The 15854-nt window shown below is 40.6% G+C and overlaps 7 protein-coding genes across 7 annotated transcripts; 4 read left to right on the top strand and 3 right to left on the bottom strand.

The window, feature by feature from the left end:
- Positions 1 to 622: 622 nt before the first annotated feature.
- On the top strand, positions 623 to 3871 carry C5L36_0A11250 (uncharacterized protein; the record flags this gene model as incomplete). Its single annotated transcript, XM_029464160.1, has 1 exon — positions 623 to 3871. The coding sequence occupies one exon, from the start codon at positions 623 to 625 to the stop codon at positions 3869 to 3871; it is 3249 nt and encodes a 1082-aa protein (XP_029320020.1).
- A 236-nt stretch (positions 3872 to 4107) lies between these two features.
- On the bottom strand, positions 4108 to 5013 carry C5L36_0A11240 (uncharacterized protein; the record flags this gene model as incomplete). Its single annotated transcript, XM_029464159.1, has 1 exon — positions 4108 to 5013. The coding sequence occupies one exon, from the start codon at positions 5011 to 5013 to the stop codon at positions 4108 to 4110; it is 906 nt and encodes a 301-aa protein (XP_029320019.1).
- A 725-nt stretch (positions 5014 to 5738) lies between these two features.
- On the bottom strand, positions 5739 to 6380 carry C5L36_0A11230 (uncharacterized protein; the record flags this gene model as incomplete). The annotated part of the gene is made up of 1 exon (XM_029464158.1): positions 5739 to 6380. One exon carries the CDS (start codon positions 6378 to 6380, stop codon positions 5739 to 5741), a length of 642 nt encoding a protein of 213 aa, XP_029320018.1.
- A 193-nt stretch (positions 6381 to 6573) lies between these two features.
- On the top strand, positions 6574 to 6957 carry C5L36_0A11225 (uncharacterized protein; the record flags this gene model as incomplete). The annotated part of the gene is made up of 1 exon (XM_029464157.1): positions 6574 to 6957. The coding sequence occupies one exon, from the start codon at positions 6574 to 6576 to the stop codon at positions 6955 to 6957; it is 384 nt and encodes a 127-aa protein (XP_029320017.1).
- A 1368-nt stretch (positions 6958 to 8325) lies between these two features.
- C5L36_0A11220 (uncharacterized protein) lies at positions 8326 to 9102 on the top strand (the record flags this gene model as incomplete). Its single annotated transcript, XM_029464156.1, has 1 exon — positions 8326 to 9102. The coding sequence occupies one exon, from the start codon at positions 8326 to 8328 to the stop codon at positions 9100 to 9102; it is 777 nt and encodes a 258-aa protein (XP_029320016.1).
- Positions 9103 to 9213: 111 nt separating this feature from the next.
- Positions 9214 to 10890, bottom strand: C5L36_0A11210 (uncharacterized protein; the record flags this gene model as incomplete). Its single annotated transcript, XM_029464155.1, has 1 exon — positions 9214 to 10890. One exon carries the CDS (start codon positions 10888 to 10890, stop codon positions 9214 to 9216), a length of 1677 nt encoding a protein of 558 aa, XP_029320015.1.
- A 509-nt stretch (positions 10891 to 11399) lies between these two features.
- Positions 11400 to 15479, top strand: C5L36_0A11200 (uncharacterized protein; the record flags this gene model as incomplete). The annotated part of the gene is made up of 1 exon (XM_029464154.1): positions 11400 to 15479. One exon carries the CDS (start codon positions 11400 to 11402, stop codon positions 15477 to 15479), a length of 4080 nt encoding a protein of 1359 aa, XP_029320014.1.
- Between the last annotated feature and the right edge of the window lie 375 nt (positions 15480 to 15854).

The following is a 15854-nucleotide window of genomic DNA, read 5'->3' as shown; positions in this document are numbered from 1 at the left end:
ACAAGTTTCTAGAAACTCCGGAATCGAAGAGTTTTCCTTGTATTTACCTTTCGACAGATAGCTATATTTCACCTTCCTCTAGTCCAAGTTACTACAAAACCTGCTTCCACCACAACGCAAAGGATCCTGTTTCTGCAGGTATCTACGGGGTCTGTATCTATTTTAGGCACTCTTGTTGGTAGATTTTGTCTTCACAATGTGCATATTGGGTTGATCCTTTAGAAAGAATAAAGTTGCGCCTCGCTGAGAAAAGTGTGGCGCCATTGTTTGCTTTTCCCCGCCGTGACTTTCAGCCTCGTTTCGGTTTGAAATTTCCTATTGTCTCTTTAAGGACCCTTTCCCAATTTGTCAAACACGTGACACTCGGTGGAATCATCCCATTGTTCTTTAAAAGGGGATGCACTGTGAGGTTGGGGAAGTAATTGTGAGCAGAATGTTCTTATCTTTTCTTATCGGAGAAAGGTGTAAGTATATAAAGGGGAGACAGTTCCCGGTTTTTTTTGACGAATCTAGAGACTCAAATTTTTTTTAAATTGGCATAAGTATTCATAGTGAAAGGCTTTGTATTGGTTCTTGTAATTTTCTTGTTTAAGTAAGATAGATTCAAACAAGCTACAATATAATGTCGGTAAATACCCATGAAAAACATGATGTTAGAAAGACAGAGTATAACGAACATGTAATTTCCAGGCACTCAAGTGCGTCATCTTCGGTTGATGTGAACTCTGCTGGTCAACAGAGTTATATGATTCCTATAGATAAATGCATTGAAATTTTTGGGACTCATAAGGTACATGGGCTATCCCATGAGAAAGCAAAACAGTTGTTAGCTATATATGGTCCAAATTCAATTGGAGATGGTGAAAAAGTTTCCATTTTAAATATTATCATGAAGCAAATATTCAATGCAATGATTTTGGTTTTGATTATCTCCTTGATCATCTCCTTTGCAATCAAAGATTGGATCACCGGCGGTGTCATTACATTTATTGTTGCACTCAATGTGTTTATTGGTACACAACAAGAGTACCAAGCAGAGAAGACGATGGGATCATTGAAGAATTTGAGTTCTCCGTCGGCAGTGGTGATCCGAAATGGTACAGAACAAACCATTCCATCTCAGGAGGTTGTCCCTGGAGATTTGATTTTGGTGAAAGTCGGGGACACCATTCCAGCCGACTTGCGGTTGATTGAAACCCACAATTTTGAGACTGATGAGGCACTACTAACTGGTGAGTCGTTGCCGGTTGCAAAGGACGCCAACGAGTTGTACGGACAGGAAATTCCTGTTGGAGATCGTCTCAACTTGGCGTACTCGTCATCGACGGTTTCGAAAGGTAGGGCAGTTGGTATAGCGGTATTGACGGGGTTGAACACGGAGATTGGCAAGATTGCCAAGGCATTACATGGAGACAACTCCATTATAGAACGAGTTCAAGATAAGGAGAATGCACACGCTAAAGATTATGCGAAGGCAACAGGAGTAACAATCTGGAATACCATTGGCTATATCTTGGGAACTGCAGAAGGTACTCCATTAAAGATTAAACTATCGTGGCTAGCAATTTATTTGTTTTGTATTGCTGTGGTTTTTGCCATTGTTGTTATGGCGTCTCAGAAATTCGATGTCACGAAGGAAGTTGCTATTTATGCCATTTGTGTTGCATTGGCCATGATCCCGTCATCGTTGGTTGTTGTTTTGACCATCACCATGGCAGTGGGAGCAAAGGAGATGTTGAAGAGGAACGTCATTGTTCGTAAGTTCGATGCATTGGAGAACTTGGGATCAGTAAATGCCATCTGTTCGGACAAGACAGGTACATTGACGCAGGGGCGGATGATTGCAAAGAAGGTGTACATACCAGGACTTGGAACATTTTCTGTGGAAGACTTCAACGAACCTTTCAATCCGACATTGGGTAGCGTGAGGTTCTCGGAGTCGAGTCCTACTGAGCTCAACGACAAGAATGACGAACACGAGGTGAAATGGATAACCTTTGAGGAGTTCAAGGAGAAGTTCAGAAACACAGAGAAATATGAGCTATTCAGGAACTGGATTTTATCAGCATCGCTTGCTAATGTTGCAAAGGTTTACGAAGACTTTGACGATGAGGAGAAGGTGACTGAATGGAAGGCAAGAGGAGATCCAACTGAGATATCGATTCAGGTGTTTGTTACTAGGTTAAATTATGGTAGGGAATTGTTAGTTGAAGAAAGCAAAGCTTTCACACATCTAGCTGAATTTCCATTTGACTCGTCCATCAAAAGAATGTCTTCCATTTACAGGAACAACGAGAACGATGTGGAGATAATCTACACAAAGGGTGCAGTTGAAAGAATCCTGAAATTATGCGAGACTTGGACCGACCCAACTACGGGTGCTGTGTCATCCATGTCGGTAGAGAGCATCGATTACGTCGAGGAACAGATGAACTCGTTGTCGTCCCAGGGATTGAGGGTGTTAGCATTTGCAACCCGAACCCCAAAGGAACAAGGGTTGGGTGCTGAGTGGCAGAAAAACGAGAGAGAGAGCATTGAGCAGAAGCTGCATTTCCTTGGACTGATTGGTATCTACGATCCACCAAGACCAGAGTCGCTTCCAAGTGTCAAGCTGTGTCACCACGCGGGCATATCGGTGCACATGGCAACGGGTGACCATCCGTCGACCGCAAGTGCCATTGCGAGAGAAGTGGGTATATTGCCAGAGAACGTCTCCATGTTGCCACAGGGGGTATTAGATTCGATGGTAATGACGGCCCCACAGTTCGATGCGTTGACAGAGGAGCAGATTGATGAGCTACCATGCCTGCCGTTGGTTATTGCGAGATGCGCACCTCAAACAAAGGTTCGTTTGGTGGAGGCGTTGCACAGAAGAGGACAGATTGTGGCTATGACGGGAGATGGAGTGAATGACTCTCCATCGTTGAAGATGTCGGACATTGGAATTGCTATGGGTAAGAATGGGTCCGACGTTGCGAAGGATGCATCGGACATTGTGTTAGCCGATGACAACTTTGCGTCTATTCTCAATGCGGTGGAGGAGGGACGCAGAATGAGTGACAACATCCAGAAGTTTGTGATCCAATTGCTAGCATGTAATGTTGCCCAGGCATTGTTTTTGTTGATTGGTTTAGTGTTCAAAGATGACGACGATTTTTCTGTTTTCCCATTATCACCAGTTCAAGTTCTATGGGTTATTGTTGTAACGGCATGTTTTCCAGCTATGGGATTAGGTATGGAGCGAGCATCAGATGATATCATGGACAGGCCACCTAAGGATTCCAAGGATGCGGTATTCACATGGGAAGTGTTGATTGACATGTTTGTTTATGGATTTTCCATGGCCAGTGCATGTATGATTCCCTTTGTTATTGAGGTTTATGGATATGGAGATGGCGAGTTAGGTGAAAATTGTAATAGAACGGATTATGCTGAAACATGTTTACATGTATTCCGTGCAAGGGCGTCCTCATTTGTTACCATGACCTGGTGTTGTTTGATACTTGCATGGGAGGTTATTCATCTCAGAAACTCATTATTCTTGATGAGACCGAACGCCGAGAACAAATGGACTCAATGGATGAAAGATTTGTGGGCAAACAAGGTGTTGTTTTGGTCTGTTATTCTGGGTTTTGTCACACTAATTCCAACTATCTATATTCCAGTCATTAATGATTATGTTTTCTTGCAAAAGGGGATTAGCACGGGATGGGCTTATGCCTTTGGGTGCTCTGTATTTTTTCTGCTAGTTTGCGAGATGTGGAAGTTCTGTAAGAGAGTGTACTTTAGAAATGAAAAGGCAAAGAATCCTGAGGAAGACCTAGAGAAGAGTGGTGAAATGAAAGCATTTGAGCAATTCACAGAAAGCTGAATACTTTGTTTAGATTTATAATTTGAATTTCTTCTATTATTGTAAAATGATTGTTTTAAACATTTGAGTGAGTAAGCAATGTGAAGTGCAATAGACAAAGTACAAAGGTAAAGTTGAGCAAAGATTAAGACGAATTGAGTAACTGAGTAATACAAAGAATGTTGGAACAAAGAGAACAAAAAAAAACCGATGCGCACTCAAGGCCATTCTACGGTATCGAGGGAGAACTTTGTAAACTACCTAGTAACTGAGGCAAAGGGAGGATGAGTTCTAGGAATACCTGGATACTTCTTTTTAACTTGTGCATTTGATATTTTTTTCAATTGCATAATCTCTGCATCCTGAATCACCAAGGTTTTATAATAACTCCATCTGAAGATTGTCCACCAAGTGGAATAAAACCTGAACATTGGCCATAAGGTATTTGGGAACTCAATGACCGAGTCTTGGTGGCATTGCCATAACATATAGTCGCTCAACCTAGTGTGGCCACTTGTTCTGATTAATATATCGACAGGTTCATCAATATTCTCATAATAGAAGTTTGCATTATATAAGGTCTCATCGATTTGATCAAATTCAATTTCTCCATTTGTGAGTTTTTCAATGATTTTGTTTGTTGCATGGAACATATCATCCCTAGAAGTATAGGGGAAGGCAACAAATAATACGTGTCTAGTATTATCTCGTGTTTGGTCTTCAATTTTCTCGATATCTTGTAAGAGTTCCGGTGGTAAATACGATCTATTACCAATTATTCTAATTCTGACGTTGTGCACATCACACAACTGATTTTCGCTGGTTATTAGAGCCAACTTCTGTTTTAATAAGGTAAATATTGTTTCAACTTCTTCGGATTTCCTGCTGAAATTTTCAATTGAAAACGCATACGTTGTCACATTTTTAACACCGAGTCTGAAACAGCAATCTAGTACACGAACCAATGCATCTGCCCCGAATCTATGGCCCTCTTTTAGAGGAAGATTGTGGGTTTTAGCAAAGCGGCGGTTCCCATCCATAACGAAGGAGATATGCTTTGGAATTGGCCCTGTCTTGAGTACATTGATAAGCGTGCTTTGAAGAAGGCCTTCCAAAAGAGAAAAACCCGGGATGTATTCTAGATACAGTGCTGTTGTCTGCATTGGCGTAGCTGGAGACAATACACTCTAGAGAAGAGAGACAACGGACGGTGGTTGTGCAACTTAACAAAGTGTTGTATAAGAGATTAAAGGGTTGTGTACACAATTAGCTGAGCATTTTGAATCATTGAACGAGCCTCCAGCAAAATTCCACCAATTTGGTTCCCCCTTTGCTTCCCCCCCTCCCCAAAAAAAAAAATATTAAGGGTGTGCGGATTCTTCGGTAAACAGATTTTCATGCGCTCTTGACACATTTTTCAGTCAAAATTGTGACAGATGTGGCTGTATATGTGTAGCTACGATTATTACAATTATTCGTTGACTATGGATTCAACACTAAGAAACAGAAAAGAGAGAAAAAATCTACTTCCAATTTGCACCTTATATTTCTTTTCACCTTTGAGAAAAAGGTTTATTGGTTGCTATAAAGCTATTAAAGAGACAAAGAGAAAGTATATATAAAAAATATAAATATATATATATACCGTTGTTAGCTCGTAGAAATTAGACATACTTGAAAATTAGTGTAATACATTAGAAAGAAAATGAAAGTTACCATTTTTTTTATTAAAAAAAAAAACGTTGAATTTTGAGTTGCAAAATATAAGTTTTTAGAAGTTTTAAAACTTCTCTTTTGTTTCTTTTGTGTGTGTTTTTTTTTAGATTATATTTTTCTTATTTTCGGGTTTATCGTAAATAAAAAAATAGAGATATCACACTGTTACTACTTATAATAAAGCAATAGCACCTAAAGCTAACAAGCCAGCACCTGGAGCAAGGTAAGATGCGCCAGCAGTGGAGACAGAGGAGGAAGGTTCTGCAGTCTTGGAGTGAGAAGGAGCTGGAGTGGAAGAGGATAAGGTTGTGTCCTTTGAAGTTGTGTCCTTTGAGGATTCCTTTGAAGATTCCTTTGAGGATTCCTTAGTAGAGGTAGCTTCGGAGGAAGTGGATTCAGAGGAGGATTCTCTAGAGGTAGTTGGGGCAGCAGAGGATGATTCCTTAGTGGAGGTAGCATCTGATGAGGAAGCAGTTGATTCTGGAGCAGAAGAGGTTGCAGAAGGCGCTGGAGTAGAGTTCAACGATGGTTCGATTCTGGAGGAGTACCAAGGCAAGCCCTCAGCAAAGGAGGTGATAGCAGCAGCTTGAGAAGCATCAACCAAGGTAGTGTAAGAGTCGTCAGTGTAAGTTTGAGCTTGTTGGAAAAGGGTCAACAATGGAGAGACATTTTCTTGGGTGTTTGCTTGAATATAAGAGAGATATTCGTTAAGATGGTTTGGAATATCGCTTCTCAAGACAACCAAAAGGTCTTCAGCGTGAACAGAAGCTAATAAAGTAGCGATGGATAAAACAAGAGATTGGGAGAATTGCATTCTGGGAGTTTAAGTGGGAGTGAGCGTAATTAGTTGACACTTGCTAAGGAAAATACAACAAGTAGAAAGAAAATAGAGTAAACAGACAACACTGAAAGGCTAAAATTAAACCAGAACAAGAGCAACAAACCCACCAGAGACTAGTCCCCGCTGTGCAAGTGGTTAAGGATGGCCACACCACCAGGCGAGCGTCATGGTTGATATTTATACAGTCAAATTTTGGCGAACCCCGCTGTTGGTCCAAATGGGAACGAGCAAGCGCGAATCTTTACGCATCTCTGCAAATTGGACGGCACGCACGCGGAGAAATTTGCAGCAGAAAATTACGGTGCCACTAGAAATGGCGGTGGAATTTAAAGTGGTGTTTATTTTAGTGTCTATTTTAGTGTCTATTTTAGAGCATACTACAACTTCAGTTGGGGAGTTCCGGTTGAATTATCCGAGATTCTCAGGTGTGCCCTCCTCTCCATGTCCCCGCATCCCATCGCCTTCTGTCAATGGATTATACAAGGCTCGAAGGATATGTACAAGGTTGTTGCATGTTATCGCAGAGACTAGAGAGATGTGGATTGTGTAGATTTGTATGTACTTGTATTTGTGTATACTCATATGTTCCTATGCTCTTATATGTATAATTTTGCACGGTAACGGAATAGACCTTTCTTGTACAGTCATTACTTTGTACAACAACTGCATGGTGCACGGCACTGAATTGGGGGGAGTCCAGATCTGTCACTGTCATTCTAGGTGTTGCTACTAGTATGACCATCACGCGCCTCATTCGGGAAACGCGTCGGGTCTCAGCCAGTGGCGCATCTACAGTGGCTGAAGAGACGGTGGACTAATTGGGACTGCTGTGGCTGTCCTATTGAGAGGGGAAATTGTCTGTTGCCATAGGGTTGTTGTAGTTGGGTTTGCTTGTATCCGGAGAAACTCCATGGTGTATTCTACAACGGATATTTCCACAGTGGGGTTTTCGTGAAGTGCAAGTGGAGTGTGGAAGTTGAGGCGGACACGTGCGTCGCTGTCACGGGATCACGTGGTGCGCCACTGTTGGCATGGCTGCCTGTGGGACTCTTGTTTGTTGCGAGGGTGAACAACAGGACAAGACAAGACAAGACAAGACAAGACAAGAATGTGCAGTAAGGCGCCCTCTTGAAAACGCATGTGCTGGACACCTTGTTTGGAATTGTGGTGCACTAATTTGTACTGATGTATAAAAATGTACTTGCTGGGTAGGTTAGCCTGGAGATGGTGCACTAATTCGTCTCAGTATGTACACGACGAGACAGACGTATTGGGGGGACAACGAGCTCTTGTTTTGTTTTTGTTGAGTCGGTAACGCAGATCTCATTCCACACAGTAAAAAGGGTCCGTCCCTCCTTAGACTGTATACTAGCATTGAATTAGACTTTACACAGGGACACACTTGGACGGCATTGAGGTTTGTCCAATCTACGGCGGATGGCGCAGTAAAGCTGAAGGAGGGGGAGAAACCGACGGAACCTTCTACCCCGAGATTTCGCAATCGGAAACAGAGGGGGAGTTTAATTGGAATGTCTAGGACACCATCCTTGTTTCATCCATGTTGTGTTCATCCTTGAAAAGAAGCAAAAGTAGTGGAACAAAAGTAGTAAAGTGAAGAAAAAGGGACAACGCATAACGGTAGAATAAAAGATGTGAAAAAATGAAAAAGACGTATAAAACCCCCCCAAAAATTAAAACCTGCAAAAAAAAACCAGACCGTCGTCGGTCACGTGAGCGCGATGTGTTCTCATTTTTACGTGTAAACATGAATTGCCATTATCTGGGTATTACCAAATTTGCCCTCAATTTGTAAATGGGACAAGGCAAGTTTGAGCTATTGTTTGTGTTTGTGTACGTGTGTGTCCCGATATCTATTTGAACATACGTTACTTTCCCCCATTGCAGCATATAGGAGCAGATGTTTTTAACTAGAAGTGAATATGATCGTGGCGTTTCCACCTTCTCTCCTGAAGGTCGGTTATTTCAAGTCGAATATTCTCTAGAGGCCATCAAGCTGGGATCAACGGCCATTGGTATATCCACCAGTGAAGGTGTGATATTAGGTGTGGAAAAAAGAGTCTCCTCATGTCTCTTAGAGAGTGACAGTATTGAAAAGATTATGGAAGTTGAAAAACATATAGGTTGTGCAATGTCCGGGTTAACTGCAGATGCTAGAACCTTGATTGACCACGCCAGAGTCGCTGCTGTTCAACACAATTTGTATTATGATGAGCCAATATCGGTGGAATCTTTGACCCAGTCTGTTGGCGACTTGGCATTGAGATTTGGAGAAGGAGCAAGTGGCGAAAAGAGATTAATGTCCAGACCGTTTGGTGTGGCCTTATTGATTGCTGGCTATGATGACGACAAGGGGCCTCAGTTATACCACGCCGAACCGTCCGGTACTTTCTACCGATATGATGCAAAGGCTATTGGATCGGGCTCCGAGGGTGCACAGGCAGAGCTGCAGAATGAATACCATAAATCTCTAACTTTAAAGGAAGCTGAGGTGTTAACTCTGAAGATACTTAAGCAGGTGATGGAAGAAAAATTGGATTCCAAGAACACGCAGCTAGCCAGTGTCACCAAGGATAAAGGATTTAGAATATATTCGGACGATGAAGTGGCGCAAATCATAGAAGTGGTGAAGCAACAGGAAAAGGAAGGTGAAGAAGACCAACAAATGCAAGAGTGAGCCTGTCATTTCAGATACATAAACATCGTTATGCGTATATATCTATATCTATCTACCTATTTATATCTAGATCTAGCTATTCTTATAACAGTTTAAGAGACAACCCTCAAATCATCTATGGGTCAATGTATCTAGACAGTGAGAATATTCTGGGAAGTCTTTGAGCTTGGCAATGACGGCTTTTTCAAGCTTGTTTGCATTCTTATAGAATGTCGTGTTCTCACCATTATATTGGCGGCAATTGTTGAAAATCAACTTACAGTCATATATGAAATCTTCCATGGTCTGGTACGCATCATTCTCGAGCTTCACCTCCATGGTACTTAAATCCATCGGCTCCTTAATGACCTCGTAATAATCAGGAACGTCTGTTCTACTGACAGGCTGTACAAATGGCCAGTTAGATGGATGGTTCTGCATCTCTGTTAATATCGTCAACATTGCAATATAATGCGCCCCTCTCTTGGGTTTTTGTGCTAAATCGTCCATCTCTCTGGTCCAACCAGCCTCCTTCAAGCCAGGTATATTGAACGGATTCAATGGCTCAAAGTTTTTCTTCTTAAAATAATCCAGCCCTTTATATACAACATGCGATTTACCAATTGTTCGAATCTTGCTCAGTATCGATGCCTTTTGTAGCGCTAGTATCTTGTTGCTATCCAAATATCGTATTTTGGGTAGCATTGAACACTGCATTAGTGTACCACCTTCGTAGTCTTTGATGTATCCCATCCAAACATGCTTTGGCAATGTAATGTCCTTGGTAAATCCCTGTTTCTTAAAATATCCAATCGCATAATTATCCGCATAAGTTAGAAAGTATTTGATCTTACTGGTATTTCGAACATAGTCTTTTAAATGGTTCATTAGATGTGCACCGTACCCTCGAACTTGCTCTGTTGATGAAATCGCACAAAACACAATCTCTGCAAATTCGTGGCTTTCAAAAGGTCGAATGGTAATACCTCCAACAACCGTCAATGGCTTTCGTACCACTGCAATAGATACATGACTTCGATCGTACACTAACCTCGCAATATACGCTTTGGGCATCTCTGGTAGTTGCTTTTGAAAAATATTCTTCAACCCTGTTAATATGATCATACTATCACGACTATCGTCGTTGTTGACAACACGAAATTCAATATCCCCTGTCTTTTCTTCAATGACTGATGGCCTGTCTTTATATGTATACTGACACCCGTCAAAAGTAAAAGTATGTACCCTTTTACTGTCCTCGTCATTGACCTCCTCCTCATCGGCACCCTCACCTGCTATTATTGGATCGACTGTGTCTTGCACAGATCCATTATCAGCCTGGTTTCCATTATTTTGATCGCCTGTGCCTTCTTCTTTAGCTTGCTCTTTGGGCTCATTCTTTAAATCACTCTCTTTGTGACCATCAGCTTGCTTTTCATCATGCTCATCATGACCATTATTATGATTATCATCAGTCCCGAGAGACTCTTGTTCAATTTCGTTCTTATTATCAATTTCAATTTCATTTTCAATTTCATTTTCATTTTCATTTTCATTTTCATTTTCAGCGTCCTCGTTATTTTCACTTTTAAAACCCCCACACACTTCTTCTTCATTTGAACTGCCTAGATTCTGTTCAGCCATTTTCTCTGTTTCTTCAGTGCCCTTTGTTTGATCGCCATCTACATTCACAATAGCCGTTTTGTCTTTCCCGTCACTTAGCTGCGTATCAGCACCTTTGATCTTGGGCCTCTTCACGTCATTTTTCCCAACGTGTGTTCTATCTGATCTTCTCTTCACGGGTGGCATTCCTGGCAATTAAATATATAGTAATGTGAGGGGGAAGGGGGGGGATGCTTTGAGATTTCTCTGGCACAACTGCGCAAGTTGTTGATGCTCTAGTCTTTGCTCAAAACTTAGCTTGGTTTTCATGTCAACTTGAATTTCTCAGTATCTCAGAATTTCAGTATCTCAGTATCAACCTTCCTCCTCTTCCCATTATACTTTTTCATGCTTTCATCTCAACTTGGAAATTTTACATTTTCTCTGGATTTCGCTCTTTTCAGAAATCGGGAAGAAGTCAGTGTAATTTTTTTTTCTGAACTTTTTCTTGCCTAGAGATATATTTATTTATATTGATGAAGCTACACATGTCTTGAATTGCAATTGAATCGATACTTATAATACGTAGATTTTCCATTTCTTTCTCTTTTTATCAGATTTCCTCCATCCTTTAACTACCTTCAGCTCTTCCAACCATATAGTCTCTCTTTCCTGTATCCTCTCAAATACCTCTTCATCAACTTACCTCCAAAACCATGTCCCAAGATAGTAGAATGATCATCTTGCCTGGTTCTCAAGCACTATCAAACTTCAGGGTTTCAAATTTGATTTCCGAAATTGATAACTCATTAAAGTCTTCTGTTGTGATAGATGTTAGATCATGCCATATTCACTACATTCATACAAAGTCACTGCTTGACGAGGTGACCCTCAACAAAGTCAAAACTCTATTGAAATACGATAATGAATTGGACCTATCGGACCCAAAGTCAAAACTGTTGAATGAGCTAGTACAACTAGATGGTGACCATCAGGATTCAGTAGATAAACTCAAATCTTTGCATTCAGATACTTATTTATTTAGAATCCTCCCTAGACCAGGTACTATCTCTCCATGGTCTTCAAAGGCAACCAATATTATGGAAGTTTGTGGTCTAGGTGATAAGATTGAAAGAATCGAAAGAGGTACTGCGGTTCTGATTGATGTTAGACCAGGCTTTCCATTATTGGAACAGTTGCATAACGAACAGTATGCATCATTTGCTTCTGTGTATGATAGAATGACCCAAACCTTATTTATCAACGATTCAGTTCCAAAGTACAATGATTTGTTTGAAGAACATGAGCCAAAACCTCTAGTGCATGTTGATATCATCTCATCAAAGGAAAACTTGATCAAGGCAAATAAAGAAATGGGTTTAGCATTGGACGATGGTGAAATTTCTTACTTAATCGATGCCTTCAAGAATAACCTCAATAGAAACCCAACCGACGTTGAGCTATTTATGTTTGCTCAAGTCAACTCTGAACATTGCAGACATAAGATTTTCAATGCTGATTGGACAATTGATAATGAAAAGAAAGATATGTCTCTATTCCAAATGATTAGAAATACTCATAATTTGAACCCTCAATATACGGTTTCTGCTTATAGTGATAATGCTGCAGTTTTTGAAGGCTCACCAGCCTACTATTTTGGTCCTAATTTGGAGAAGAGAAACACATGGACCTCAACCAAGGAAACAGTGCATACTCTAATCAAAGTTGAGACACATAACCACCCAACTGCTGTTTCGCCATTCCCAGGTGCAGCTACCGGTTCTGGTGGTGAAATTAGAGATGAAGGTGCAGTTGGTAGAGGTTCTAAGCCAAAATGTGGATTGTCAGGTTTTTCTGTTTCGGATCTAGAAATTCCGGACCTAAAACAACCATGGGAATTATCGGTAGGAAAACCTAATCATATTGCATCTCCATTAGATATTATGATTGAAGCGCCTTTAGGCTCTGCAGCTTTCAACAACGAGTTCGGTAGACCTTGTATTACTGGTTACTTTAGAACTCTAACGACATCTGTTAAGAATTCAGAAGGCAAGGATGAAATTAGGGGTTTCCATAAGCCAATCATGATTGCCGGTGGTATGGGAGCAGTCAGGCCTCAATTATCTTTGAAGTCGGATTTCAAAATCACTCCAGGTTCTGCAATTATTGTTTTGGGTGGTCAATCCATGCTAATTGGTTTAGGTGGTGGTGCAGCCTCTTCCGTAGCATCAGGCGAAGGTTCTGCCGATTTAGATTTTGCATCTGTTCAAAGAGGAAATCCAGAAATGCAAAGAAGAGCTCAACAAGTTATTGATGCTTGTAATAGTTTGGGGGTTGATTCTCCAATTCAATGTATCCATGATGTTGGAGCTGGTGGTTTATCCAATGCGTTGCCTGAATTAGTTCATGACAACGGTTTAGGTGCTAAATTTGAGTTACGGGATATCCTTTCACTAGAACCAGGCATGTCTCCAATGGAATTATGGTGTAACGAATCCCAAGAGAGATATGTTTTGGGTGTCTCCCAGAGTAATCTAGAGTTTTTCAAAAATATTTGTGAAAGAGAAAGATGTCCGTTTGCCGTTGTAGGTACTGCAACCAGCGAACAGAGATTAGTATTAACAGATAAACTATTGAAAACTACCCCAATAGATTTGGAAATGTCTATCTTATTCGGTAAACCTCCAAAAATGTCTAGAAACGACGTGACAAAGAAACTACAATTATCACCTGTTGATACCACCAATATCGAAATTAACGATGCTTTATCGAGAGTTTTACAACTACCATCTGTTGGTTCTAAATCATTCCTTATTACAATTGCAGATAGAACAGTTACTGGTTTAATCGATAGAGATCAATTCGTTGGCCCATGGCAAGTTCCTGTTGCGGATGTAGGTGTTACTTGTACTTCTTTGGGTGAAGAGTTGATCCAAACAGGTGAGGCATTAGCTATGGGTGAGAAACCAACAATCGCAATCATCGATGCAGCAGCATCTGCTAAAATGACGATTGCTGAGTCTTTGTTGAATTTAGTTGCAGCTGATATCAAGAGCTTGGATATGGTTAAAATCTCTGCTAACTGGATGTCTTCTGCTTCTACACCAGGTGAAGGCTCTGCACTATATCAGGCAGTTCAAGCAATTTCATTGGATCTATGTCCTTCATTGGGTGTTGCGATTCCAGTGGGTAAAGATTCCATGTCTATGAAGATGTCTTGGGATGATAAAACTGTTATGGCTCCATTATCGTTGATCAGCACATCTTTTTGTGGTGTTAGTGATACGTCTAAAACATGGACTCCTCAATTACAAAACATCCCTGAAGAGACCGTCTTAGTTCACGTTGACCTTGCTGCAAGTGTTAAAAAATCATTGGGTGGTTCTGCGTTAGCACAAGTTTACAACCAAATTGGTGACACTTGCCCAACTGTTCACGACAACTCCGTTTTGAAAGGTTTCCTATTGTCAGTTTTACATTTGCACAATCATTTTGATGTTTTGGCATATCATGATATATCTGATGGTGGTTTAATTGTCACTCTATTGGAAATGGCATTTGCTGGTAGGTCTGGTTTAGATGTTGAATTGAAAGACAAGACAAGCGATGTATTCACCGCATTGTTCAACGAAGAGTTAGGCGCTGTTTTTCAAATTAAGAGAGCCGAAGTTGACGCATTTACTGCTGTTTTTGAAAATAATGGTGTTAAGAGTGATTTTATTTCTGTTATTGGTACCCCTGTATTTGATGACAAACAAACCATTACTGTTGTTTTCAATGGAGACAGAGTTCTATCTGATAGTAGAGCTAGACTACAAGAACAATGGAGTTTGACCTCTTATCATCTACAAAGGTTAAGAGATAATCCACAATCAGCGGACGAAGAATTCGGTGCAATTTCCGATAACAAGGACCCTGGTTTGACGTATTCCTTGACATTCGAGCCTAAGAACGATTTAGGTATCAGCTTATTAAACACAAGACCAAAGGTTGCTATCTTAAGAGAGCAAGGTGTTAATGGTCAACAGGAAATGGCGTGGTGTTTCGAACAAGCAGGTTTTGAATCAGTTGATGTTCATATGACTGATATTATTTCTGGAAAAGTGACTTTGGATAACTATGTCGGTTTAGCTGCATGCGGTGGTTTCTCTTATGGTGATGTTTTGGGTGCAGGTAACGGATGGGCTACATCTGTTTTATACAATGAAAAGGCAAGAAATGAGTTTTCTAATTTTTTCAACGCAAGAACAGACACTTTTGCCTTTGGTGCTTGTAATGGTTGTCAATTCTTATCAAAGATTAAGTCTTTGATTGATGGTGCCGAGTTATGGCCAAGTTTCGAAAGAAACAAGTCTGAGCAATACGAAGCCAGAGTTTGTACCTTAGAAATCGCACAGGAGTCCAACGAAAATCCATGTATTTTCTTCGATGGCATGAATGGCTCTAGAATCCCAATTGCTGTTGCACATGGAGAAGGTAGGGCACAGTGGGATACCCAAGAAAAGTTGGAGCAATTTGTCAAGAGAGGATTGGTTGGTGCACGCTATGTTGATAATTATGGTGTTCCAACCGAAAAGTATCCACTCAACCCTAACGGTTCACCAAATGGTATTACTGCTATCAGAAGTGAAAACGGTAGAGTTTTGGCTATGATGCCTCATCCAGAAAGAGTCTGTAGACTAGAATCCAATTCTTATTATCCACCCGAGGAAAAGAAGGAATGGGCAGGATACGGTCCATGGATCAGACTTTTCAGAAATGCTAGGAAATGGGTTGCAACTAATGAATCCAACTAAATTTTTCTTTTCTTTACATATTTTTGACTCTTATTTCCACACCAAATAAATGAACTACGTTAAAGAGACGCCTTGTATTTTTCTTTATATCTATAATTTACTAGTTCAACTATTTTTTTTTTTTGTTTTTGTTCTTGTTTTTAGTTTTAGATGTCGTGGCTCACAAATTTGACTGTTGGGTAAATTAAAGATGACAAAATGAGAAAAAAAAATTTTTCAGCAACTTTGCAATTAGCTCGTTCCGCTCGTATCTTTCGTTTAACCTTGACGCGGAATTTCCAAGGTGCAGTATATTTTGTTTGATAATGTATCAACAACCATGGCTTTCTTTTGTGGTCTGATTTCCTTCCTATAAGTGATTTCCCCGGTTAAAAC

Source organism: Pichia kudriavzevii, chromosome 1, assembly GCF_003054445.1.
Source record: "Pichia kudriavzevii chromosome 1, complete sequence".
NCBI lineage: Eukaryota > Fungi > Ascomycota > Pichiomycetes > Pichiales > Pichiaceae > Pichia > Pichia kudriavzevii.
This window is presented reverse-complemented; position numbering and strand designations above follow the sequence as displayed.